At 47.6% G+C, this 26,523-nt stretch overlaps 2 protein-coding genes across 5 annotated transcripts in view; one reads left to right on the top strand and one right to left on the bottom strand.

Moving 5' to 3' along the window:
• Positions 1-6,516, top strand: part of ITGB2 (integrin subunit beta 2) — a 50,228-nt gene extending 43,712 nt beyond the window's left edge. For 3 of the 4 annotated variants that reach the window (XM_077316767.1, XM_077316773.1, XM_077316758.1), the window contains 2 exons: positions 2,327-2,529; positions 3,793-4,148. In XM_077316767.1, the coding sequence (XP_077172882.1) occupies positions 2,327-2,529; positions 3,793-4,148 (559 nt within the window). Of the gene's footprint in view, positions 1-2,326; positions 2,530-3,792; positions 4,149-4,596 lie in introns of those variants that run through there. The other variant, XM_077316780.1, reaches the window with a different exon arrangement.
• KMO (kynurenine 3-monooxygenase) overlaps positions 3,132-26,523 on the bottom strand; it is a 34,451-nt gene continuing 11,059 nt past the window's right edge. Inside the window, exons 7-15 of the mRNA XM_077316793.1 lie at positions 24,761-24,926; positions 24,560-24,631; positions 21,364-21,485; positions 15,015-15,162; positions 12,391-12,448; positions 8,960-9,042; positions 8,786-8,887; positions 8,635-8,694; positions 3,132-6,941 (exon numbers count right to left, since the gene is read on the bottom strand). Coding sequence (XP_077172908.1) covers positions 6,792-6,941; positions 8,635-8,694; positions 8,786-8,887; positions 8,960-9,042; positions 12,391-12,448; positions 15,015-15,162; positions 21,364-21,485; positions 24,560-24,631; positions 24,761-24,926 — 961 coding nt within the window. The 3' untranslated portion in view covers positions 3,132-6,791. The remainder of the gene's footprint in view (positions 6,942-8,634; positions 8,695-8,785; positions 8,888-8,959; positions 9,043-12,390; positions 12,449-15,014; positions 15,163-21,363; positions 21,486-24,559; positions 24,632-24,760; positions 24,927-26,523) is intronic.

Genomic DNA, 26,523 nt, shown 5'->3' with positions numbered 1-26,523 from the left:
TTCTTCTGCTCATAAGGAGTCAAAAAAGCCCTCACTGAGCAGCGAACACTGGCCAGAATTTGGCAAAAATTGTGGGGGACAGTGCATGTGTGCTGCCGTAGCCGGCCACACACAGGGTTAGTCCAAAAGAATGCACGCTTTCCAAGTCACCCAAGTTCAGAGTGCATACCAGGGAGTAGTCCGGGTCTTATCCGAAGCCTTGACAGCCAATGTTCAAATGCATACTGAAGGGAGGGAGAGTCGTTTCGCTCACCAAAGTCGAAAGCCAGAAAGTCATTCAAGCATAAATCAAGTGCACAATATCTATTCGTCTGCCAAGCTGGGAATCAGTCAGGCAGAGCTTCGTTGAGGTGTAGATAAACCGGAACCGGGTCAAGGTAACGGGTGGGCTTGCGCAAAAGTTGCACCCACACTGAGAAGCAGTGTTGCCATGCATAAATGCAGGCTGAGCTGACAGGCTAAGTGGTTCCACCTGTACTCTAGTCTCGTCCGTTGAATCAGCCCCACCTGGGCCCCATCTAGCTTCCTCCCTTGCTCTCAGCCGAGCACTTTGACGGCGTGCTGTCAACACCGTTTGTCTGCATTCCCTCCTGCGCTCTGGAGAGGAGTCTGGACTGCGAAGGGGTGTTGCTGCAGGCTGAGGTGCTGCTGGCGCAGAGGGCATGAAGACTGCCCTGCTGGGACCTGGTTGTGTGTCCCTATTGGAGCTTGCATCTGTAACCCGCATCCTGCTGCTATGCCCCAGCTCCTCATCTTCCTCCTCCGAGGGATCTGGCAGAACAGGCTCTGGCATTGGTGAAGAGGCACCCTCCAGGAACAGGGCCATGACAGCTTGGCAATGCCTGTCTCCATCAGCCAGCTCTTCTGGTTGGAACACGCTCCTGCCCAATTCTCTGACAATCCGTTCTCTTCCCTTGCCGGCTGTCCCAGTGCCCCCTCTCTTTGCCCGGCAGATGGCATGGCAGGCATTAAAGTAACAGTCATTTCCAAAGATTTTTGATGGTTGATATTTTAAGGAGTCAGATTGGGAATATCAGGCATTGCCAAGCAAAGAAGCTATTTGGATCGCAATTCATTTCCAGATGAGATCCTTGTTCCCTGAGATCCTTGTTCTGAACTGATACAAAGCAGGATTCCAGTGAGTAGCCATGTTGGTCTGAAGTAGCACAACAAGATTTGAGGCAATGGCACTTTTAAGACCAACAGAGATTTATTCAGGGCCTGAGCTTTTGCACACAAAAGTTCATGCCTTGAATAAATCTTTGTTGGTCTTAAAGGTGCCATTGGCCTCAAATTTCATTGATATAAAAGCAGGTTCATGTGGATTTCACATACTTTCCCCATTGTCCATATTTCTGCACTATACAGCACTACAGGGCTTGTTCTCTAAATAGACTCTCTTCATCTGTTCATGCTTTTGCTTGCAATACCCTCCTGGCTTGCTGTGCACGCTACCTACCATGATGAATCACCACTTATGACTCATTGGTCATTTTCTTATAACTTCAGTTCCACACATCGCTTCCTCACCAGGCTGCATATCTTTAATCTGCGTTCTCTAAAGCAGGGTTAGTCAACCTGTGGACCTCCAGATGTTCATGACCTACAATTCCTATGAGCCCCTGCCAGTGTTTGGTGGCAGGGGCACATGGGAATTGTAGTTCATGAACATCTGGAGGACCACAGGTTGACTACCCCTGATCTAAAGTACTTGGAACTACATTTCCCATTATGTGAACAGCCCTTACTGACCTACTGGTTCAGAATAGTGTGCTTAAGAACAAGAGCTGTAAGCATGAGGGGTTCTTAAGTTCAAACTTCACATTCCGCACAATCTCCATGGTCTCAGCTTGACGTACCAGTTAAGAGCGGTGGCTTCTAATCTGTTGAGCTGGGTTTGATTCTCCACTCGTCCACATGCAGCCAGCTGGGTGACCTTGGGCTCATCAAAGCCCTGATAGTGGTGTTCTTACATAGCAGTTGTCTCAGAACTCTCTCAGCTCCTCCTACCTTTCAGGGTGTCTGTTGTGGGGAGAGGAAGGGAAGGCGATTGTAAGCCACTTTGAGACTCTTTCTGGTAGAGAAATGTCTGGTATAAAAACCAACTCTTCTTCTTCATCCCCATATCTGCACTTTGATGTTCATGATACCAGTCTAAGTGCAGAGCTGATGTCAGAATTATGGAGATGACAAGTGTGAATTACTTTGAGCATTTGAAAATCACTGTCAAATTAGAATAAAAATAGTCAATTTCAGTATCGATCCATTGCATCTGTCTTCTGTGCAACAGTTCTTCTCAGATACATGCTTTTCCTTTATTTTCCAGTTCCTGCGTTGAGTGCATGTTCTTTAATAGTGGCCCACTGCAAAAGAATTGCTCGGAAGCTTGCTCAAACATTACCCAGAGAACTACATTACCAGATGCCAGAGTATGCAGAGAGAAGGATTCTGAGAACTGCTGGATCTCCTACAAGATCTTTCAGGAGGCTGGAGAAGAGAAGTATTCGGTGGAAGTCATTAAGGAGAAAGGTATGAAAACCTCATCCCTGTACATGGGATGATGCTAGTCTTCTTTTGAAGATGAAAGCTCTTTGCTACCATGTCATGAGGCAGGTGTTCTCAATCAAAGGTTTGCGAAAGCCTGGGGCCCTGGAAGGGTTTCCTGAATGGGTAGGAGTTAATTAATTTTTAAATATATTTTTTGAATTTGTTAAACATTATCGAGTGATATAAGAGCCTCTTGTAGAGTGGTAAGGAAGCAGAAATGTTGTCTGAAGCTCTGCCCATGAGGCTGGGAGTTCGAACCCAGCAGCTGGCTCAAGGTTGACTCAGCCTTCCATCCTTCTGAGGTCGGTAAAATGAGTACCCAGCTTGTTGGGGGGTAAACGGTAATGACTGGGGAAGGCACTGGCAAACCACCCCGTATTGAGTCTGCCATGAAAACGCTGGAGGGCGCCACCCCAAGGGTCAGACATGACTTGGTGCTTGCACAGGGGATACCTTTATCAAGTGATATGACCACTTACTTACTTACTTACTTTTTTAATCAGTTTTTTAGACTGCCCTCCCAGCAAGTTGTCTCAGGGCGATGTACAAAATTATATAAAATACAAAATTTGAAACAGATAAAATTAAGTTTTAAAATTAATTTAATTAAATAACAGTAGGTTAAAACAGCAGTGATGCTTTCACAGAGTCTCTATTATAATGGTTGGAATTCTCCCAAAATTCAGGCTGGCCTGGGAGTGAACCTGTACATAAATAGATGGAGAGATGGGTTGGTGGATTTATGAATAGGTAGGTCATGTTGACCTAGCCCCCCAAATTGATGGGCCTGGAGGGAGTGGGAAGGGGAGGCGTCCTGGGTGGGTGTGCCCACAGCTCTGCTTCCCAACCATATTCTGTATGATCACGCCACCTCTGGAGTTTCTTGAAGCTTGAAGAATGATTCTGGGGTTAGTCAATGGTAAAAAAAGTTGAGAAAGACTGCCATGGAGAAACATTTGCCTCTTTTAAAGGCATTTGCTGAACTGCCACTGTCAGGAAATGGAAACATTCGGAAATATGTGTTATTTAAGCAGAAAAGGGAAATAGCTGCAAATAGAACATATTCCTTTTTCAATGATCCCAGGGGTTTTTTTAGGCAGCAAAAACTGGCTATTCCCCCACAAGGGGTGACAGTTTTCTAGATTCATTGCCTGCTGGTTGCTGGCACACGACACATGTGCACCCCTTCCCGTTTCCGTTCCTCAGTGAGATAACCCAGGCCTTCTGCTCTTCTCCCATGCTCAGAGTGTCCAGAGCCCCCGAATATCGCGGCCATCGTGGGTGGAATTGTCGCCGGTGTGGCTCTCATTGGGCTCCTCCTCCTCATAATTTGGCGCTTTGTGACGGAGCTGATTGATCGCCGAGAATATCACCGGTTTGAGAAGGAAAAGGCCAAGGCCAAGTGGAATGACGTAAGCGGCTCACGGTGTGGGGGAGGATCCATGTACATTTGTTTCTGGCTCTTCCTAATGATAAAGCAGAAGAGGTTGGCCCAGCTCTGGCATGACTCCTGTTGGCCAAGGGTGCAGAATCTGGCTGGAGGAAACAACAAGTGGAGCAAAAGGCCTTGGAGGGCGTTAGTTGCTGGAACTGCACGCTAAATTGTACTGTCAAGCGGTAACAGCTTGCCTTCTGTCTCCAGCCTGGAGATGCTGAAATGGTAGCAGAGGAAAGGGGTGGTCAGATGCTCTGAGGCTTCAGCCTCTTAGGTGGATTTCGGTGGGCAGAGAGCGCGCAACGTAAACCATGAAAACAACTACTCTAAACGGCCGAGAACACTAACATCGTTATGCTAACCAGGGTAGTCAAACTGCGGCCCTCCAGATGTCCATGGACTACAATTCCCATGAGGCTTTGCTGGCAAATGTTGGCAGGGGCTCATGGGAATTGTAGTCCATGGACATCTGGAGGGCCGTAGTTTGACTACCCCTGCTAAGCCATGCAAGAGCTGTAGAGGCTAGCAAAGGTGTCAGATGTTGTAGTGACCTAGTCCTAGATCTTATCTGGAATGGTTTTACTGATGGCACACCCCTGTGGTTTCATTGGCAGGCTGACAACCCTCTCTTCAAGAGTGCCACCACCACAGTTGTGAACCCCAGATTCAACAGCCAGTGAAGAGGATCTGTAGCAGCACTGCGAAGCACCAAAGCGAAAACGGGAAGATGACCCCTGTCTGTTGTATTATCCACTGCATTTTTACTACCCCCTCCCCTCAATCAAGGCACAAGCCGATATCTTTGTTTTATCCATGTCACATTGTACATTTTCAAGAACCTTTTGTGCAGCTTTTACAAACTTTTTTTCCATCCCAATGATGAAAGGACATAGGGTGATCATTACAGTATTGGAGGCTGGTCCATTAGGTAAATGTGCCAGTTGTCCAGCAAGTTCTGGGTGTCCCCTGGCCCCCTGACAGACCAGGGGTGGCAGGCTGGCCACCCAGTAGGATAACCAGTCTACAGGTACAGCCTGGAGAGTTCCTGGAATTACAACGCATGGGTGTGTATGCGTGTATACAACATTCTGAATTGGCCTTCCACTAGAAACAGTATTTCTGGCCTGGCAGCCTGCTACAATTGTTTCTCAGGGTAGAGCCAAGACTTTTTTGGCATCCTAGAAGCATGCCTTCCTTCCCAACCCCTCACATTGTGGAAAAGCCACCTCCACTCAGGCTGCCCTCAGAAGCATCAGGCCCATGGCACCTTGCCACCATTCCCAGGCCCAGCAATGCAGCAGGCCCCGGAGCATCCTGGGTGTATCCATCCAATAAGAAGGGCTCAATGACACTGGCTGAATGCTGCAAGAGGGCTGGCCGGATGCCCCGCCAGAATGGGAACAGACTGGCAATGACCCTAGCCCTTTCTCAACTTTTTTTTACCACTGAGAAACCCCCTGAAACATTCTTCAGGCTTCGAGAAACCCCAGAAGTGGCTCAGTCGTGCAGAATATGGTTGGAAAGCAGAGCTGTAGAAACGCCCACCTGGTGTCTCAGAGCTTGTCTGGTCACAGGGCTGATTCCCACTTCCCAACGTTATCTGGTAGGTCCCAGGGCTGTCACAAACCTTGCTGTGAGTTGTTCCACAATGGCCTATTATGCACGGCTGCTGAAACGGCGGCATGGAGAACGCGGAGGAGGAAGAAGAGAAGCAAACCGCTTAAGCACGGGACAGAACGCAACGGCAGCAAAACCCAGAGTATCCGATTATGCACAGGGCTACTCCAGAGCTGCTTTTGGTTGCGCCCTGGTCCCGGGAAGCTCCACTTTCTTCCGCATCTCGCTAACATGGCTTTTTCAATGGCATACGTTGACTCTGCGCCCGGTTGCCGCCTGCAGCGTGCATAATTGGTGATTTTAGCCACCGCCATTCCACCCCGAATGCGGACCTTCCACTGCGTGCATAATGGGCCAATAAGAGAACGCTGGAAAATCAGCATAACCATTTTTGATACGGGTCTATTTGGTGTGTACGTCAGGGCTGTGTCATCAGGAACCTGGTAATTCACACCGTGCCCAGTCCACCTTTCCAGGCCCTCGCACCCACCCACCCAACCCCGCCCATAGATCGTCACTTCCACAGTCCTCGCCACCTCTTGCAGGTTGTATTTTAAAAAACATAGCCACTTGCGTTACATTTCCAATAGAATGAAACAGCATGCGCACACATACATACTCACTCTTCTGTGGTCATTGTGGCCTGAACCGTTCAATTTTTCTCATTATTACCAGGCGTCCTATCTTTAATATTAAGCTTCTTTTCTTTTGGCGGATTGCAGAGACACTGTCACCGCTGAATGCAATATCAGATTATAATTTGTTTGATTTTTGGATTTTGTAGACATTTGACATATTCTACATGTTAGGAATTTAATACAGATGCTGGCTGCTAAGGAAGTCCATTGAAAAACCAATTCAACCGGTGTAGTTTCCAGTCGTTGTTTGGAATAAACAGTTACAAGTGGGAGCCTCAATTCAGTGTTTTTGGTTTGATTATCCTACAACTGAGTGGCCTCCTGTTTGTTTTCCCACACAGAAGTTTGAAGCCTTAAACCTAGCCTGGGCTGAGATCACTGGCAAAATTCCCACTGGCTTCAGTCCTGAGAGACACATAATTCTGATCTAGCGACAAGCCTTTGTCTTCGGTGCTTCAACCACTTAGTGGATCTGACTTGCCTGAGGAGGGATTTCATGAAGACTTTAAGCGCCTGTATGGTGTCCCCAGGTTTTGACCCTCTTGTGTAAACAGTTATATTGCTCCAAATGTCCTCAGGTCAAGAGTCCATCTCCAGAGATCTTCTAAAGAGAAGTCCCATCTGGTCTTTATGCAATTCCTGAGCAGGTAAACACCACTTATGGCTCCTCCTGTCAGAATTAGGAAGAGGCCCCTGTTGATTATCTGAAAGAAGGAAAGCAAATTGTGTAAAAGTTCTCACTTCAAAGGCTAAAAATATTGCAATGGTGGGGAAGGAAATGCTGCTTGCAGTAGCTTTATCTGTCCATACTCAGAACTTTTGTCTTCCCAACTATACAGTTGGGAAAATTTCTGAAAACGTATTTAGAACTCAGAAGAAAACGTATTTAGAACTCAGGAGAACTCAGAAGAATAGGTATTTATGATGATTTTACAGCAAAGGTACACAGTGTTTTACCAATAAAGTGATCACCAAACAGAGTAGAATCTTCTATTCACAGCTTTCCTTGAAAAACCGAATGTAAATCTCTAGCCCTTTTTATTGCATAGTTATAGCAATATGTGGACCGAGAACTTCCAGAAGTACGGGCAGGATTTCGAAGAGGCAGAGGAATTAGAGATCAAATTGCCAACATACGCTGGATCATGGAGAAAGCTAGGGAGTTCCAGAAGAACATCTACTTCTGCTTCATTGACTATGCTAAAGCCTTTGATTGTGTGGAGTACGACAAATTGTGGCAAGTTCTTAAAGAGATGGGAATACCAGAGCATCTTATTTGTCTCTTGAGAAACCTATATGCAGGTCAAGAAGCAACAGTGAGAACCCAGCATGGAATCACTGATTGGTTCAGAATTGAGAAAGGAGTTCGGCAAGGCTGTATACTGTCGCCTTGCCTATTTAACTTGTATGCGGAGCACATCATGAGAAAGGCGGGGTTAGAGGAGTCACAAATTGGGATCAAGATTGCAGGGAGAAATATCAACAATCTCAGAAATGCAGATGATGCCACTCTAATGGCAGAAAGCGAAGAGGAACTAAAGAGCCTCTTGATACGGGTGAAGTAGGAGAGTGCAAAAGTTGGCTTGAAACTCAACATCAAGAAAACAAAGATCATGGCATCCGGCCCTCTCAATACCTGGCAGATGGGGAAGAAATGGAGATAGTGACAGATTTTATTTTCCTGGGCTCCAAGATCACTGCAGATGGGGACTGTAGCAAATAAATTAAAAGACGCTCCTGGGGAGGAAAGCTATGGCAAATCTAGACAGCATCCTAAAAAGCAGAGACATCACCCTGCCAACAAAAGTGTGTTTAGTCAAGGCTATGGTATTCCCAGTTGCAATGTATGGCTGTGAAAGTTGGACCATAAGGTTGGCTGAGCGTCAAAGAATTGAGGCTTTTGAACTTTGGTGCTGGAGAAGAATCTTGCAAGTCCCTTGGACTGCAAGTCGAACAAACCGGTCAGTCCTAGAGGAGATCAGCCCTGACTGCTCTTTAGAAGGCCAGATCCTGAAGATGAAACTCAAATACTTTGTCCACCTCATGAGAAGGAAGGACTCCCTGGATAAGAGCCTAATGCTGGGAGCGATTGAGGGCAAAAGAAGAAGGGGACGACAGAGAATGAGGTGGCTGGATGGAGTCACTGAAGCAGTAGGTGCAAACTTAAATGGACTCCGGGGAATGGTAGAGGACAGGAAGGCCTGGAGGATCATTTTCCATGGGGTCATGATGGGTCGGACACGACTTCGCACCTAACAACAACAACAACATATGAAAAAAGTCAATAGGGAAGTTTCCTTGTACATCTCCACAACAAAAAGAGATAACAAGAGTCCATAATTAAAACTAATCAAACAAACGCCTATTTCAGAAAGATCCCTCAGAAGTTCCTCTGACCTTATTTTGCCATTTCCACCTTTGCACAGCTTCATGATAGCGGATTCTGGAGAATGTGACCTGCATTGGGTTACAAAATTATGCAAATAAGCATGGAAGAGACCAAAATAACCAGACGTAGGTAAAATGCTGACATGTCATAGTGCCTTACCATTGTGTAGAGAGGAATAATGGTGGAAGGTAGGAGGGCGTGAAGAAAGTTGTCCACATACTTCCGGAATATGAACCACTTCGAATTAACATGGGAGCGCATCTGAAACAACCACGACAGGCTATAAATCTGATGATGTTAGGTTCATCGTCACTGGAACCGTATCTGACTTACCTCAATGTAATTGTACATGGCTAAATCTGAAATGGCATGGTCATCAGGAACTCTCAGCCTGGAGAACTCAGGGAGGCAAACACCTGAGGAAGAAATTGAACCCTTACACACAAGTAAACTGTGGAGCTCCCTGTATCTGGAAAATGCACATTTTTCTGACAGGGTTCTTCCATATTCTCATTTTCTTCACTTGTGTGCCCCTATCTCTATTGTTTTGGAAGTTTTTTCCTTTTCTGAATGCGTTTTCCTCCCTCTAATGCAGGGGTGGCCAAACTGTGGCTCACCAGATGTCCATGGACTACAATGACCATGAACCCTTGCCAGTGTTGGTAGGAGCTCATGGTCATTGTAGTCCATGGACATCTGGAGAGCCTTTAATTCTCCCTCTTGCTGACAGGAATAACATACTGTCCCAGCTTGTCTATTTTGTATGGAAATGTTCTGCCTTGCATAGTTGGTGTTCATTGGCCCACTTTTCTCTGAGGGGCTCCAAACTTTATCTTGATGGGAGGTGGGGAAGGAGATCCCCTCATGTCCCCCTTAATTTCATCTAATAAAGCGGCGGCTTCATCCACTGTTTTTAGGGGGCTTTTTGTCCCTCCGGAACCATCTATATTGTGAGGGAACCTGGCTATAGAACTGTTCTAAGTTTATCAGTTGCTTCACTTCTTCAATAAAATCAGTCCAGTGACACCTTTAAGACCAACAAAGATTTATTCAAGATGCGAGTTTAAAGGTGCTCTTGGACTCTGATTTTATTGTGCTACTTCAGCCCAACATGGCTACCCATTTGATTCAATCCTTCAAAGGGCCTGTAAAATGGAGCTCTTCTGCCAGGTCTATGGTTGAGGCTGGGATTGGCAAGGAAGAACATTGCCCCCGGGGTTTTTTGAAGTAGTCATCATCCCCCTCCATCCCCCAATGCCCTTGTTTGGGTAGGGGAGAGTGGTATTTTCCGCCATGTTGGGTATTTTTATAGTCTTTTAACAGTGGTTTTAATGGGGGATTTTAAGACTATTGTTACCCGCCACGAGCCTGTAGAAAGTGGCGGGAAATAAATATAATAATAATAATAATAATAATAATAATAATAATAATAATAATAATAATAATAATAATAATAATAATACCTAACTGCGCCTGTCTTTCCCCTGGCTTTCTTTTAATTTTCCCGAAGGCTTTTCTGCTTTGTACTAACCCCATCAACCCTTGTATGAGCTGCTTGTATGAGGGCCCAGCCACCCTTCCCTCCCCCGGCTAATATGGCACTGGCATCTTCTCTGCACAGCGGCTGTCCCTTGGGCAGAAAATGCAGCAGCCAAGAAGCTGTTATCCCAGCAACTGCCAGAAGAGACAGTTACTGGAACTCTTATGGCAATCATCCCCCAAGGTCCCGCCTCCCCTCCAGGGCTATGAACCAATCGCCTCCTTTGGAAAGAAGTGAGTTGTCCAGTGAGTTGCTCATGAGTTCACAAAACCCGGGTTGAGAAAGAAAACCTCGCCCCTCACCAAAAAAAGCTTTGTACCTGTACTGAGAACCGCCAAGGGGTACTTATAATCAGTGACTGCAACACCTGAGAATGGCTGTTGATAGGATGTTTTTGAGGTCATTAATTCATAAAAAGGTAAAGGTCAAGGTATCCCCTGTGCAAGCACTGGGTCATGTCCGACCTTTGGGGTGATGCCCTCCAGCGTTTTCATGGCAGACTCAATACGGGGTGGTTTGCCAGTGCCTTCCCCAGTCATTACCGTTTACCCCCCCAGCAAGCTGGGTACTCATTTTACCGACCTCAGAAGGACGGAAGGCTGAGTCAACCTTGAGCCGGCTGCTGGGATGGGTAATTCATATGGAGACCAAAAGCAGGAAGCAACCTGACAGCTCCAGGGACTCCGGGGAATGATAGAAGACAGGAAGGCCTGGAAGATCATTGTCCATGGGGTCGCAATGGGTCAGACAAGACTTCGCAACTAACAACAACAACCTGACAGCACTTAATACACATACATGATGATGATGAGTCGTGTCTGACCCTCGGCGATTCTATAGGAAAGTCTCTGCCACGCGCCCCTGTCTCTGACTGCTTCTTTTAATTGGCTCATGGTCATCCCTGTGTTGACTTTGATCCTGTCGAGCCAGCGGATCATTTGGCGACCACGTTTCCTTTTGCTGCCGATCATGCTGAGCATTAATGATTTTTCTAATGAGTTTGATCGCATGATGTATCCAAAGTAAGTGAGCTTTAGCCGTAATATCTTCCCTTCTAATGACATAGTTGGTTTGCTCCTCTCTAAAACACATACATAGACATCTTTATATTTCTTTCTGCCTAGAGGTGGGCAGAGTAAAAACTCATTATGTTGACCTGAATGACAGCTTTCAGTGGCACCAGCCACAATGGCCTGTTCCCACTCTCTTATGGCCAAAGTAGAGGTTTGAGTTTTTAACAAGCTGGGCGTGGGTGGCACACACCCATACAGCAGCTGCGGGGAATAGCTTTTTAAAAATAAAGGAGGGTCCAAGGAAGCTTCAAATGTCGCTTGCAAGAGAGGAAGGATCAACTTAGTGTAGTGAGGTGGCCTCTATTCTGGCAAGCTGGGTTTGATTCCCTGCTCCTCCTCTACATGCAACCAGCTGGGTGACCTTGGGCTCGCCACAGAACTGATAAAGCTGTTCTGACCAAGCAGGAATCTCAGGGCTCTCTCAGCCTCACCTCCCTCACAGGGTGTCTGTTGTGGAGAGAGGAAAGGGAAGGCAAGTGCAAGCCGCTTTGAGACTCCTTCGGGTAGTAAAAGGCAGGGTACAAAAAAACCAACTCTTCTTCTCCCCCTCCAGCCATTTTCCCATATCAAGACAACACTGAGGAGAATGATTTCCCTGTTTCTGCTGTTCCAAGTGGACTCTTCTGTAAACATGGAACAGAGTTGTCAGGTCCCCGTGGCCACCAGCAGGGGATGGGTCGTGTAGGGTTGCCAGATCCAGGTTGGGAAACTCCTGGAGATTTGGGGAAGAAGCCTGGGGAGGCCAGGGATCTCAGTGGGTTACTATGTCATGCAGTCTACTGTTCAAAGCATCCATTATCTCCAGGGGAACTGATCTCTGGAGGTGAGCAGTAATTCTAGGGGTTCTCCAGGTCCCACCTGGAGGCTGGCATCCTTCTCAGTCTGGTTTGGCCATGGGCAATTGCCTTGAGTGGGTAAGCAGGAGCCCTTCCTCCTCTTTCTCCCCCTGTGGCAGCAGTCTCTCCTTTATTTTTTAAAAGGTACTCCTCACAACTACTGAGTGGCTGCAGGGGATCTGAGCTGCCTAGACGTCTTGTTTGGTCCTCAGCCTGCAGAGGCAATTGCTCATACAAGCAGCTACTTTAATAAGGGATCCCGAGGCAGGGACTGCAAATGCATACGATACCATCTTTCCCCACAGATATGCTCACTGAGATTATTTTGAAACTGGTCCATTAACTCGTCAAAAACTAGGCAGTCTTCAAATCCCTGTAAGAAAGGAAAACAAAAGGAAAACAAATGGCTTAGGATATATATAGAGTTGTTGTCAATGGTGTTTCATCAGACTGGAGAGAGGTAAGTAGCGGGGTACCTCAGGGCTCGGTGCTCGGCCCGGTACTTTTTAACATATTTATTAATGATCTAGATAAGGGGGTGGAGGGACTACTCATCAAGTTTGCAGATGACACCAAATTGGGAGGACTGGCAAATACTCCGGAAGATAGAGACAGAGTTCAACGAGATCTGAACACAATGGAAAAATGGGCAAATGAAAACAAGATGCAATTTAATAAAGATAAATGTAAAGTTCTGCATCTGGGTCAGAAAAATGAAAAGCATGCCTACTGGATGGGGGATACGCTTCTAGGTAACACTATGTGTGAACGAGACCTTGGGGTACTTGTGGATTGTAAACTAAACATGAGCAGGCAGTGTGATGCAGCGGTAAAAAAGGCGAATGCCATTTTGGGCTATATCAACAAGGGCATCACATTGAAATCACAAGATGTCATAGTCCCCTTGTATACGGCACTGGTCAGACCACACCTGGAGTACTGTGTGCAGTTCTGGAGGCCTCACTTCAAGAAGGACGTAGATAAAATTGAAAGTGTACAGAGGAGAGCGACAAAGATGATCTGGGGTCAAGGGACCAAGCCCTATGAAGATAGGTTGAGGGACTTGGGAATGTTCAGCCTGGAGAAAAGGAGGTTGAGAGGGGACATGATAGCCGTCTTTAAGTATTTGAAAGGTCGTCACTTGGAGGAGGGCAGGATGCTGTTTCTGTTGGTTGCAGAGGAGAGGACACGCAGTAATGGGTTTAAACTTCAAGTACAACGATATAGGCTAGATATCAGGAAAAAAATTTTCACAGAGTAGTTCAGCAGTGGAATAGGCTGCCTAAGGAGGTGGTGAGCTCCCCCTCACTGGCAGTCTTCAAGCAAAGGTTGGATGCACACTTTTCTTGGATGCTTTAGGATGCTTAGGGCTGATCCTGCGTTGAGCAGGGGGTTGGACTAGATGGCCTGTATGGCCCCTTCCAACTCTATGATTCTATATTCACTTGTAATCCGTGGAATCACAGAAGTGCATGGAAAGCACTTAACTCCCTTGGAATAATTAAATCTCGACCTAAATTATGGGCAAAATAGTCATCCAAACTGAGTTTAGTTTCCAGCCATGGGGAAATTCAGCCGTTCTCAATTTTCTTTACTGTTGAGAACCCCCGTAAACATCCTTCAGGCTTCTAGAAACCCCAGAAGTTTTGCAACTATGAAGAATATGGTTGGGAAGCATAGTTGTGGGCATGCCCACCAGGGGCCCCTCCCCTTCCCACCCCCTCCAGCCCCATGGGCCATTTTGGGAGGGAGAGTGTGGGTCATATCACCCAATAAATGTTTAACAAATTAAATATATATTAAAAATTAATTAATTCTCACTCATTTGGAAAACCTTTCCAGGGCCGTCAAGAAAACCCAGGGCTGCACGAAACCCTGGATGAGAATGCCTGGAAACTTGCAAAGTTCCCTTGCCAGACTTTTTGGGTTTGCTCTGTCCTTGGTAGCCATGCAGAACAATTAATGCTACTTAATCGCGGGAAAACAGTACGAGAACTGGGTATCCTGTTAGCTTTTGTAGCTCACTACCAACACACCAAGTGCTCTGTCTTTCCCAAGAGAGGTTGCTTCTGAAACCCTGTTTACGGGAAGTTGCTCCCCTGCTTTTTCTCTCCCTTCCTGATAGACAGTTGATGTAGTGGTTAGTAGTTAGAGCAACCTTTCTCAACTTTTATTCCATTGAGAAACCCCTGAAACATTCTTCAGGCTCTGGTTGGGAATCACAGCTGTGTACATGCCCATCTGGGGCTCCGCCCCTTTCCACTCCCTCCAGGCCCATCAGTGACCATTTTGGGAGGGAGGGCGGATTTTCATGACTATATATGGTCATATCACCCAATAAATGTTTAACGAATGGCCTTGAAAGGGTTTCCCAAATAGGTGGGAGTTTTCATATATTTTTAAAATTTGTCAAGCATTTGGTCATATTGCTCTCCCCTAAAATATGGTCAATGATGGACCTGGAAGGGATGGGAAGGGGAGGGGCCCTAGGTGGCTGTGTACACAGCTGTGATTCCCAACCATATTCTACACAATTGCACCAGTCCTGGGAATTTTTGAAGCCTGAAGAATATTTCAGGGGTTTCTCAATGGTGAAAATGTTGAAAAAGGCTAGTATAACTGATGTAAACTGCCCTAATAGCATTGGGGAAGTGCGGTTTAGAAATTGAATGATGGATGGATGGATGGAACATTTGTTAGATTCTCAGCAACAGAACTACGGAGCAAGGCCGGTTTCAGATCTGAATTGACAGAGAATGCCTAGGGACCCTTCTTCCTTGCACTCTCCTCCCATGCTGCCCATATAATCTTCTTCCTAGTGTCCATATAGCTGGGAATGCGGGTGGTAGCAGGGCTCACAACAGATGTGCAACAGATGTAGATCCTGTTAGGGAGGGATCCCAGTGCTTAGGAATGGCAAAGCTGACAATTTCACTCACAGCATTCATGCCTTGTCCATAGAAAGGAACAACCGCATGGGCAGCGTCCCCCATCAGCACACAGCAAGAGTCCATGTGGTACGTGGAGCACTTCACAGAGACCATGGCTTGGGCAGGTAGCAAAAAATAATCATGTATCAGTGCTTCCCTGAAATTAAAAACAACAACTGCACATCACTGATCTGATGCAAAAATTATACAAAAGGTAAGCAGACAGAGAGATGCTTTATAATAGGTTTGCAGGTATCATGTTCTGGGCCACAGGCTGGGTGGGGGGGCTGCCACAGTTTCATTGCTCTCTTAAGGAGAAAAAATCTCAGCAACTAGGAACCTGCATCAGTAAGCTAGAAGTTCTGTATGCCCCTCTTGTTCACCTAAGCAGGAGTGTCCAAACTGTGGCTCTCCAGGTGTCCATGGGCTACAATTCCCATGAGTCCCTGTCAGCATCATGCTGGTGGGGCCTCATGGGGATTTTAGTCCATGGACACCTGGAGAGTCACAGTTTAGCCACCCCTGACCTAATGTGTTTCAGCATTAAAAAGCCTGAAGAACCACAAATACAGAATTAGCAGGGGCAGACTAACCCCTCAACTTGCCCAGAAAGTTCCTGGCAGGTTGTTGCTCAGTAGGCCAGCCATAAGGTGGCCAACTGGGATTCCTGGAGATTTGGGGGTGAAGCATGGCAGGAAGGGATGGACCTCAGTGAGATATAATATCACGAGTCCTCCTTCCAAAGTTTTATTTTGGGAACTTATCAATCACCAACCTGGAAGTTGGTGACCTTAACCCAGCCAGAAGGCCCAAACACTAGACCAACCTAGGTGGTTGCCTAGGTAACAATATCCTGAGGGGCACCAAAAGGACAACAAGTAGCTGTCTCCAGGGGTTTGGAAAGAGAAGCTTTGTGGGAAATGACTTCTAGTCTAGACCCTCCATATCAGTTGACCCTGGTCTTCTAGAGCTGCCACGATGAACATGGAGGACTCTTGAAGAACACATCTATTTTTATGCTGTTCATTTTGAACATCTTGTAAGAAAAATGTTAATGCTAGACCTTTCACTTTCACTGTATTGAATGTTTGTGTGAAATTAATGTTTGTGCTCCAGTGGAGTATAATGACAGAGTTCTCTTTAATCACTCTCAGGTTTCACAGCTGGGAATGCATCTGTCCATGAATCTTTAATCTTGATATTTTTATTTCCTTTATGTCTCCCATCCACCTACCCTAGAAGTGAACCCAAACAACTGATGACCTGATAAACTTTATTTATTTATTTGACTATTTCTATTCCACCCCTCTCAGATATTGCCATATGGGGCAGTGAACAACAGTTTGAATTAAAAAATAAACAGATATAATTCTATCAAAAATAAAGAATTCAATAACCATATAAAAGCAATAATTACTGAGGTTATAATAGTTCCAGGCAGCCGGGTGTTAGCTTAGAGAGCTAATGTAGTATCATGGCCAAGAGCTGCGGCCTCTAATCTGGAGAAACAGGTTTGATTCCCCATTCCTCCATGTGCAGCCAGCTGGGAGACCTTGAGCCAGGTCACAATTCTCAGAGCTCTCTCAGCCCCACCCACTTCACAGGGTGTCTGTTGTGGAAAGAGGAAGGGTGGGCAATTGTAAGCCACTATGAGATGACTTCTGGTATTGAAAAGTGGGGTATTAAAAACAACTCTTATTATTGTTATTTCTTTAAGTTCTTTGCATCCGGTAAATTCAAGCTTTTTCAACCATGGTTTTGTGAAACTCTGAAGTCTGCTGATAGCTCTGGAAGAGTTTCCCAAATGCTCATGTCAGCCCCCCCTACAATGGCCAGTGATGAACATGCCCACCTGGGGCTTCTCCTACTTCGGAGGGGCCCTCAGGTGGGCATGTACACAGTTCTGCTTCTCTACCATATTCTGCATGATCACACCACTTCTGGGGCCTGAAGAATGTTTCAGGGCTTTCTCAACAGTAAAGAAGTTGAGACAGGCTGCTCTAATTATATATGTAGAAGGAGAAGGAGAAGGAGAAGAAGAGGAAGAGGAAGAGGAAGGGGAAGGGGAAGGGGAAGGGGAAGGGGAAGGGGAAGGGGAGTTGGTTCTTATATGCCGCTTTTCCGTACCCGAAGGAAGCTCAAAGCAGCTTACAGTCGCCTTCCCTTTCCTCTCCCCACAACAGACACCCTGTGAGGTGGGCAAGGCTGAGAGCGCCCTGATACCACTGCTCGGTCAGAACAGCATTATCAGTGCCATGGCGAGCCCAAGGTCACCCAACTGGCTGCTTGTGGGGGAGTGCAGAATTGAACCCAGCATGACAAATTAGAAGTCCACACTCCTAACCACTAGACCAAACTGTGGTCATGTAACAACCATTTCATTGTCTGACAACATGTGCTTGTGCACATGAAAGCTCACACTTTGAAAAAGCATTGTTGGTCTTAAAGGTGCCACTGGACTCAACATTTGTTGTGTGTGTGTCAGCGTACCAAAGTTTGTTAGTCTGGGGTGCCAAAAATACTTGGGCCAGCCCTGACATTCAGGAGGAGGCTGAGATGAGCCCCAGCGGCTATTTGGGTCTGACCTGACCAGCAGCTAACTATCACTGCTGGGCACACAGATCCTTTAGAATAACAATAATAATATATTCCTGGTAAGACCTTGGAGGAGGAATGTGTCTCGTGGCTTAAGTGCCAGCACTTAGCGCCCACTCAGGACGGCTATCCCACCCCTGTGTCAGGATTGTAGAATCTCTGTCATAAATTAGCCTGAGTTCCTCCATGTCAGTTATATTACTAGATGGGGCCCGGCGCCTGCTAGTCCCGGCCTTGTAGTTTGTAAGCAATAAAATAGAATAGTGATGTTATGTTAACCTTATCTTGTTATGGGCAGAAAGGGCTGTTTGTCACCTCTTTCAAGGATGGGAGTTTGGAATCCTGTTTTGGTTTCACATATGTCTTTTCTCACTCACCTCCCCCCCTGGGAACTGTCAAGTTTTGGGCGGGAGAAATGTATTGATAAGCTGAGGCAAATCTGGCTTCTAGTCAGATTTGACTTTTCAGTCCATTGCGTGTAGTGCTAATCAATAAAACTATTTTTCTTTTGAATAAGTTTTGTTGTGAGTTTCCTGTGCGCTTGACATCAAGTCAAATCTCACAACTCCTTTCACCTGCAAAATGCAGGGCGAGGGACATACTTTTTCTGATCAGGGAGAGGGCCTGGATTGGGACCTCTCCCAGGCCGAAGGCGCTGGTGCGGGGCCGCACAGCTCGGCCATGATGCGGGCTGTCTCGGGGGCAACCCCGGGGCCCGAGGAATTTTTGGAACGTCACATCACCCAGCGCAGGCGGTTGTCAAAATACGACCGCCCTACTGGGGATGAACGTTGGCCGGAGCACCTGGGACTGCCTAGCTACGCGCTGGAGCCTGTGGGTGAGACACAGGACTTGCAGTACAAGCTGGACAGGGTGACTAACTGGCTGCAGGACCTCTCGGGTCGGCTGGATCCGGAGGAGAGACGCCGAACACAACGCCTGCTAAAGGACGTGCTCGGTGGGGGTGCACACGATACCAGTGCACGGAGAGAGAGCGGTGGGTTTGCACTGCAGGAGCACGGCATGGCGGCCGCGCAAGCAACGGCAGAGGCGGCTGAGGCGCTGGCCAGAGCCCGGGCTCAGCTAGAGATCGAAGCCGAGGCGGAAGCACGCGCAAGGGCGCAGAGGGAGAGAGAAGACGAAGGCGAGGAACGAGAGGACGAAGGTGGCGCTGGCGGCGACGGTGCTGGTGGAGACGGCGCGGACGGAGGCGAGGACGCAGCAGCGGCGGCGGCGGCACGGGCAGCGGCGGATGTCGCGGGAGCCGAGGCGGCGGCAGCGGCGGCGGCGCGTGAAGCAGCGCGAGCGGCCGCGCGAGCAGCAGCAGCGGCGCAGGCAGCGGAGCGAGCGAGAGTGGCGGCTGGGAGAGGGAGAGGCATTGGCCGGGGTGCAAGACCCCCGGCCCCGGCCCCAGCACCGGCGGACTGGGGCCCAGGGCGCCTACCTGCCCACCTCCCTGGAGTGGAAATGCGGAACACCTATAAGTTCAAGGCAAAGTTTTCTGGGGACCCCTCCGATTTCCCCACGTTCCTGGTGCACCTCCAAGCCTACATGATGGACATGGGGTTCACTTTCCAAGACGACGCCGAACGGGTGCGCTTCGTGGGGCAAGCCCTGGAAGGCAAAGCTGCCAAATGGTTCGTGGATTTGTACCGTTACCACCCCCAAGCCACCCGCGACTACAACCATTTCATGAGGGCCCTGCGCCAGATGTACGTGGAACCGTTTGAACGGGAGACTGCGGAGAAGAAACTCCGGGCTCACCGGCAAGGAAAGTTGTCCGTGGTTGAGTACGCCAGGGAATTTAAGGAGCTGGCTTCCTCTGTACCAGACTGGACGGAGCCCCAACGTGTGCTGGCGTTTGTAGGGGGCCTCACCCCACTCTGGCTGACAAGTGCCTCCTCCTGGAAGACCCACTCACTGTCGAAGGGTGGGTCCAGCTGGCTGGAGAAATGGAAAACCGTTTGGAACGAGCCTCAATGGTGCAAGCCCTGGCCGGTAAAACCATGGCGAAGACTTCCACCCCGGTGAAGACCAAGCCCCGAACCAAATTGGAACCGGCGGAGCGCACTCGGCGCATGGAGAAAGGGCTGTGCTTGGGATGTGGCCAAGCCGGGCATTTCCTCGCACACTGCCCAACGAAAGCGGCATCAACCCCGAAAGCTGCGAGCAGCGCCCCATCGAAAGCCACGCCTGCCAAGAAAACCACCACCAAGAAAAGCACCAAATCTCTCCTGGTTCCAGTGGCTGCCGTGCCAGCGGTGGACGACTCGGAGGAGGGAAGCGGGCTGGAGGACGAGGATCAAGCTGGGGAGCAGTCGGGAAACGAGGACGGTCTGCTGTAAAGGCGCCCCGCCAGCAGGCCGCCAACAGGGGCAAACGCGTGGTGAGTGATTCCCCCTTGCTACTCCTACCGGCCAACCTTTCTAACCCCAAGTCGGGGAAGACGGTGGGAATCCGATGTATTGTGGACTCGGGGTGCACCCAATCCCTAGTGAGCCCGGCACTGGCCGAGACTTTGGGGGTGGGGAAAGTGGCACTGAAAGAACCCTTGCCAATCACCCAGTTAGATGGGAAATGCGCTCCCGGTGGGGAAGCCACGGCAAAGACTCGCCCCATGGACTTGGACATTAAAAAACATTGGGAGCAAATCCAACCTTTGGTGGCCCCTCACTCTGCCTTCCCATGCGTGTTGGGGTTGGATTGGCTGAGGGAACATGATCCCCTTGTGAAGTGGAAGGAAGGGACTGTGGAATTTACCTCCGCCGCTTGCGAGCAGCACAAGCGGCAGCAGGGTCCTCCGAGATCCGGGGTGGTGGCTGCTTTGGGGGTGGGGGTGGACGCGCTCCCTCCTGAATACCGGGACTTTGGTGATGTGTTCGCGGAGGTGGAGTGCAACCAGCTTCCCCCCCACCGCAAAACTGACTGTGCCATCGAATTAAAGAAGGGAGAGCCTCTCCCCAAAGCCAAACTGTATTCCATGAGCCCGCGAGAGATGACAGAGCTTAGAGAATTTTTGGATAAGAACCTAGCGAGAGGTTTTATTAGACCAGCCACATCTTCCTTGGCAGCCCCGGTCCTTTTCGTAAAAAAGAAGGACGGTTCGCTAAGGTTGTGCACCGACTACCGCGGGTTGAACGCGGTCTCCACCTGCAACGCCTACCCGCTTCCCCTGATAAAAGACTTGCTGGGCCACTTGGGGAAAGCGCGCGTTTTTTCGAAACTGGACTTAAGGGAAGCCTACTATCGAGTTCGGATCAAGAAGGGGCATGAATATTTAACAGCTTTTAATACGCCCCTGGGGCAGTTTGAATACACCGTAATGCCGTTCGGCCTCGCCGGCGCTCCGGGCGTGTTCATGAATATGATAAATGAAATTATGCATGATTTATTGTACCAAGGGGCGTGTCTCATCCTCATCCTCCAACCGGCTGGCCTGTCGGTCCAGCGGCCAGCCAATCGCCTTCCATCCCCCACTCCTGACCACCCACCTCCTCCTCCTTCCACTTCCCTCTGAGGCTCGGAGGCTGCAGATCCCTGCTGCATGAGAGCTGCTTCTGCCGGTGAGTTCCCTAACAGCTGTCTGCAGCCTGTCCAGGTCCTGGGGGGAGGGGGAGCCTGTCTGCAGAGTTCTTCCACCCCCCCCACCCCCTAATCTAGCACCTGTTGTATACCTGAATGCAACAGGTTTGATCCCTAGTGCCTGAATAATTCACTGCAGTTTGTAAATTCAAAAGAACATAAACGGCAAAATAAAACTTACTTTCCTATTAGGGGAATGGAATCTGGAAAGTACGTTTTGAAGAAATCCAGGACTTGGTATCCTGTTGTGAGCTTTTCGAAATTCTCAAAAGGCATGAAGAGAGTGCAGGTGAAGGACTTATCCTATGGATTAAAAAAATTAAAATAAAAGACAGCACTGAAAGGAATGAACTCACTGACTGGTTCTTATCCTAATGCTAGTTTCCTGAAATGCAGTTGAAAAAAAATTCCCTGCATTGTTATATTAAGCAAATAATTGGGATCTACAGTATACAAATGCCTCTTCCAATCTAAACTATATTATTTTCAATATATAATACAATATTTTTACAGTGGAAGGTTACTAGAGGTACTAGTTACACAACACATGTGCTAGTATTGTCTACGGCTGCAAACCAGCTGCAAGCATTCATCATCATCATCCGTTTTATTTATCAGTGCATGCAATAACCTCAGTCTCTAAAGCAGTCATACGAAAATTAAGCATTTAAACATTTTAAAGGATTTTAAAAACCTCCTCCTCTTGATTAAATCAAACTCTCCTGAGGGGTTAGTCAGAGCAAGGAGGGTTTTTATTGGCAGATGGGTTCCCATGTTTATTCAGAGGCAACAATCCATCAACAGAATGGGTACACAAAGCAAGCAACACTGTCCAGAAGCAGGCCCGCCTCCACTGGCAGAACTTTGATGGTCCTAAAGGTGCCTCTGGACTCAAAGTACTTCAGACCAACAAGGCTACCCACCCGAATCTATCCTTAACATATATATGAGATTCCTGGGAGAAGACATCTCGAAACATTCAACACAGTGTCATTTATTTATTTATCTATCTATCATACTTCTATACCGCCCTCCCCGGAGGCTCAGGGCGGTTTACATTATAACAGAGAACCATACATAAAACAGTCTGTAGAACATGTACATCGATAACCAACAAATGCAACCAAACACAACACAGTATAACAGTAAACAATCGGAATACAAACAGGTCCAGGTCTTGTTGATGGGATTCTGAGGGGGGTGGCTTATTGGCTGAATTCTGAGGGGGGTGGGGGGGAGCAGGGGCCCTTGGTCGCTGTAGATTATGTCTGGTCTCGGCCAAATGCCTGGTGGAGGAGCTCCTTTTTGCAGGCCCTGCGGAACTGTTTAAGCTCTGTCAGGGCCCTGATCTCCTCTGGGAGCTCGTTCCACCAGGTAGGGGCCAGAACAGAGAATGCTCTGGCCCTGGTCGAGACCAGACGGACTTCTTTAGGGCCAGGGATCCTTAGCTGGTTGGTGGCAGTAGAGCACAGAGCTCTTTTGGGGGCATAGGCGGGGAGGCGGTCCCTCAGGTACACTGAGCCCTGACCGCGTATGGCCTTGAAGGTAATTACCAGAACCTTTAGTCTGATCCGGAATTCAACTGGTAACCATTGCAGCTGATGGAGAATAGGCCGGATATGGGACCTCCACGGTGTTGCCGTGAGGATCCTGGCTGGTTATAGAATCACAGAATCAGAGTTAAAAGGGATCTCCAGGGTCTTCTGGTCTTCCCCTGCACAATGCAAGAACTCACAACTACCTGCCAAACCTCAGTGACCCCAATTTCATGTCCAAGTGATCCCCCACATACACACACCGAATATCTCCAGAATCCAGTCTGGCTTGGAGGGAAATCACCTACAGTGGCAATCAGGAATTTCCTGTGTATGCAAGGAAGGGCCACAAGAGACAAACACTGGCACATCCCTTACTGCCCAGCCACTCACAATCTGTCTAACTGCATAAAATCAGATGACTATGTAGAAGGAGAACTCACCACCTCCTGAGGAAGAAGCCTGTTCCACTGAGGAACCACTCTAACTGTCAGGAACTTCTTCCAGATGTTTAGATGGAATTTCTTTTGAATTAATTTCAACCCATTGGTTCTGGTCTGCCCTTCTGGGTCAACAGAAATCAACTCTGCGCCATCTTCTGTATGGACAGCCCCTCAAGCATTTGAAGATGGTGATCATATCACCTCTTAGTCATCTTATCTCCAGGCTAAACAGATCAAGCTCCCTCAACTTTCCCTCATAAGATTTGGTCTCCAAACCCTTAATCTCATCTAAACCCCCTTAATCTCATCTAATAAAGCAGTGGCTTCACCCACTGTTTTTGAAACCTGGCCATAGAACTGTTCTAAGCTTATCAGTTGCTTCAATTCTTCAATAAAATCAGAGTTAAGTGGCACCTTCAAGACCAACAAAGATTTATTCAAGGTGTGAGCCAGGGGTAGTCAAACTACGGCCCTCCAGATGTCCATGGACTACAATTCCCATGAGCCCCTGCCAGCGAACACTGGCAGGGGCTCATGGGAATTGTAGTCCATGGACATCTGGAGGGCCGCAGTTTGACTACCCCATGTGAGCACTCGAAAGCTCACGCCTTGAATAAATCTTTGTTGGTCTTGAAGGTGCCACTGGTCTCTGATTTTATTGTGCTATGTCAGACCAACACAGCTACTTGTTTGGTTCAATTTTTCAAAAGATTTTACCTAGCTGTGCCTGTCTTTCCCCTGGCTTTCTTTTAATTTCCCCAAAGGCTTTTCTGCTTTGTACTAACCCCATCAACCCTTGTATGAGCTGCTTGTATGAGGGCCCAGCCACCCTTCCCTCCCCCGGCTAATATGGCACTGGCATCTTCTCTGCACAGCGGCTGTCCCTTGGGCAGAAAATGCAGCAGCCAAGAAGCTGTTATCCCAGCAACTGCCAGAAGAGACAGTTACTGGAACTCTTATGGCAATCATCCCCAAGGTCCCGCCTCCCCTCCAGGGCTCTGAACCAATCGCCTCCTTTGGAAAGAAGTGAGTTGTCCCCCAGCATGCCAAGCAAATTAGATATATGGTATAACATGATGGTATGACATATGTTTAACTATCCAAAAATGTACCGGTTTAGCAAATACATAAAATAAACTCTCTGGACTGTCTTGAAATGATCACAAAGTTTCAGATGATGCATTTCAGTGAAAAGACAGCATTTCACACACATTGGATAATGCACTTTAGAAGCAGATTTTCCTGTTTTGAACAGGAAAATCCAGCTCCAAAAACACAAAGCATGTGCTTATTCCGGGGGTGGCTCTCCAGTGTTGCCAGTGTTGGCAAGGGCTCATGGGAATTGTAGTCCATGTTCATCTGGAGAGCCACAGTTTTCCTACCTGTGGCTTACTCATACCTGGTTGGGCAGTGCAATCATCATGAACGTGTTCCTCGGCCAGATGTGAAGAAAATTCGGTTTCATTGCGAACTGAATGGAAAAGACAAAAGTTGGAAAGGAAATGATAAAGGTGATAAATGTAAGGAAGTCAACTCTCTTGGTCCATTTGTTGGAAGCAGAAGAAAGCAGAGACTGCAGGAAGCAGTCACCATAACTTACTTCTCCATTTTGGGGGGGAATTGTCAATTCCATGTATCCATGAGGAATGTACTCTTGGCTGTAATTGAAACGTGTTTGCCTCATGAACTGCTTCCTAACTGTGGAAAAGGCTCCATCGCAACCCACAATAAGATCACAAGTGACCTCTTTTGATCTTAGGTCCGACCTAAAAAAGATAGACGTAACATTGACTTATGGTTTTGGATCCTCTTCAAGTACTGTCTGGAAGAACAGTCAGATGCTGACAATCAGAGCCCTTCCTCAGTGGGACAGGCTTCCTTGGCAGGTGGTGAGTTCTCCTTCTTTGGACAGTTTAAGGCAGAGGCTGGATAGCTAGCTGACAAAAAAGCTGATTGTGAGTGGTTGTTCAGAAGGGACTGTGTTGGTGCTTGGCTCTTGTGGCCCTTTCTTGCATGCCCAGGGAAATGCCAATCACCACTTTGGGATTGGTAGGCAAATTTCTTCCAGGCCAGACTGGCCAGAGATTCTGGGTTTTTTTTTGGGGGGGGGGTCATCTGGGCATGGAATTGCGGTCACTGTGGGCAGGCAGGTAGTTGTGAATTTTCTGCATTATGCAGGGAGTTAGACTAGATGACCCTGAAAGTACCTTCCAACTCTATGATTCTATGCTTTAGGCTGGTCCTGAATTGAGCAGGGGGTTGAACTAGCTGACCTGGATGTCCCCTTCTAACTCCAAAACTATATGACTCTACCCCATACTTCTAGTACCATTAAGGAAAATTACCTTATTTCTGTGAATATTACTTTTCATAATTGTCTGAACTTGAATTTGTTTGGACCTCCTTTTGTAAAATTATATTTTAATTAATTAAGGCTTTCCATTCCTATTGTAAGCTTGGACTTTATCCTACCAGCAGCTGTTTAACATACAAAATCCATACTGAGGACTATGCAGGTGAATTCTAATTTTCTTTCCAAAAATCAAACAACAATTTTAAGTAGAAGAGTTGGTTCTTATATGCCGCTTTTCTCTACCAGAAGGAGTCTCAAAGTGGCTTACAATCGCCTTCCCTTTCCTCTCCCCACAACAGACACCCTGTGAGGTAGGTGAGCCTGAGAGAGCCCTAATATTACTGCTCAGTCAGAACAGCGCTATCAGGGTTGTGACTAGCTCAAAGTCACCCAGCATGTTGAGGAGGAGCGGGGAATCAAACCCAGCTTGCCAGATTAGAAGTCAGCACTTGTAACCACTACACCAAGCTGCCTCTCTTAAATGTCAGACATGACCCTCAAAATACCAGCATTCCTTGTACAACTCTGGAATTGAATCGCTTAATACAATATAGATTTATATTCTAATAAACAATAGAAGAGGAAGAAGAAGAATTGGTTTTTATACCCCACTTTTCACTGCCTGAAGAAGTCTCAAAGCGGTTTACAACCACCTTTCCTACAATATAAATAAGGTACAGATATGCTTATGGCTTAGGGGCACCAAGAGGACAATTTGGCCTGGCCCTGAACCCTAGGGCTGCCAACCTCCAGGTGGGTCCCAGAGTTCTTCAGGAAGTAGAGCTGATCGCCAAGCAAAACAGAACAGTTTGCCTGGAGGAAATGCCAGTATTGTAGGCCAGGAACTATGACATCACCCTTCTGAGTTTCCTTCTCCTGGCTCTCCTGTCAAATCTCCCAGAATTCCCCAACCCACAGTAGGCAATCCTGCCTCAAATATATATACACCTGTTAATTATGTTTGGCATTTGATATGTTTTGCAACTTTTTAAGCATGTCATATGCCATCT

This window comes from Paroedura picta, chromosome 1 (genome assembly GCF_049243985.1).
Source record: "Paroedura picta isolate Pp20150507F chromosome 1, Ppicta_v3.0, whole genome shotgun sequence".
Lineage (NCBI taxonomy): Eukaryota > Metazoa > Chordata > Lepidosauria > Squamata > Gekkonidae > Paroedura > Paroedura picta.
The sequence above is the reverse complement of the archived record's forward strand: the minus strand, read 5'-3'. Positions and strand labels throughout refer to the sequence as shown.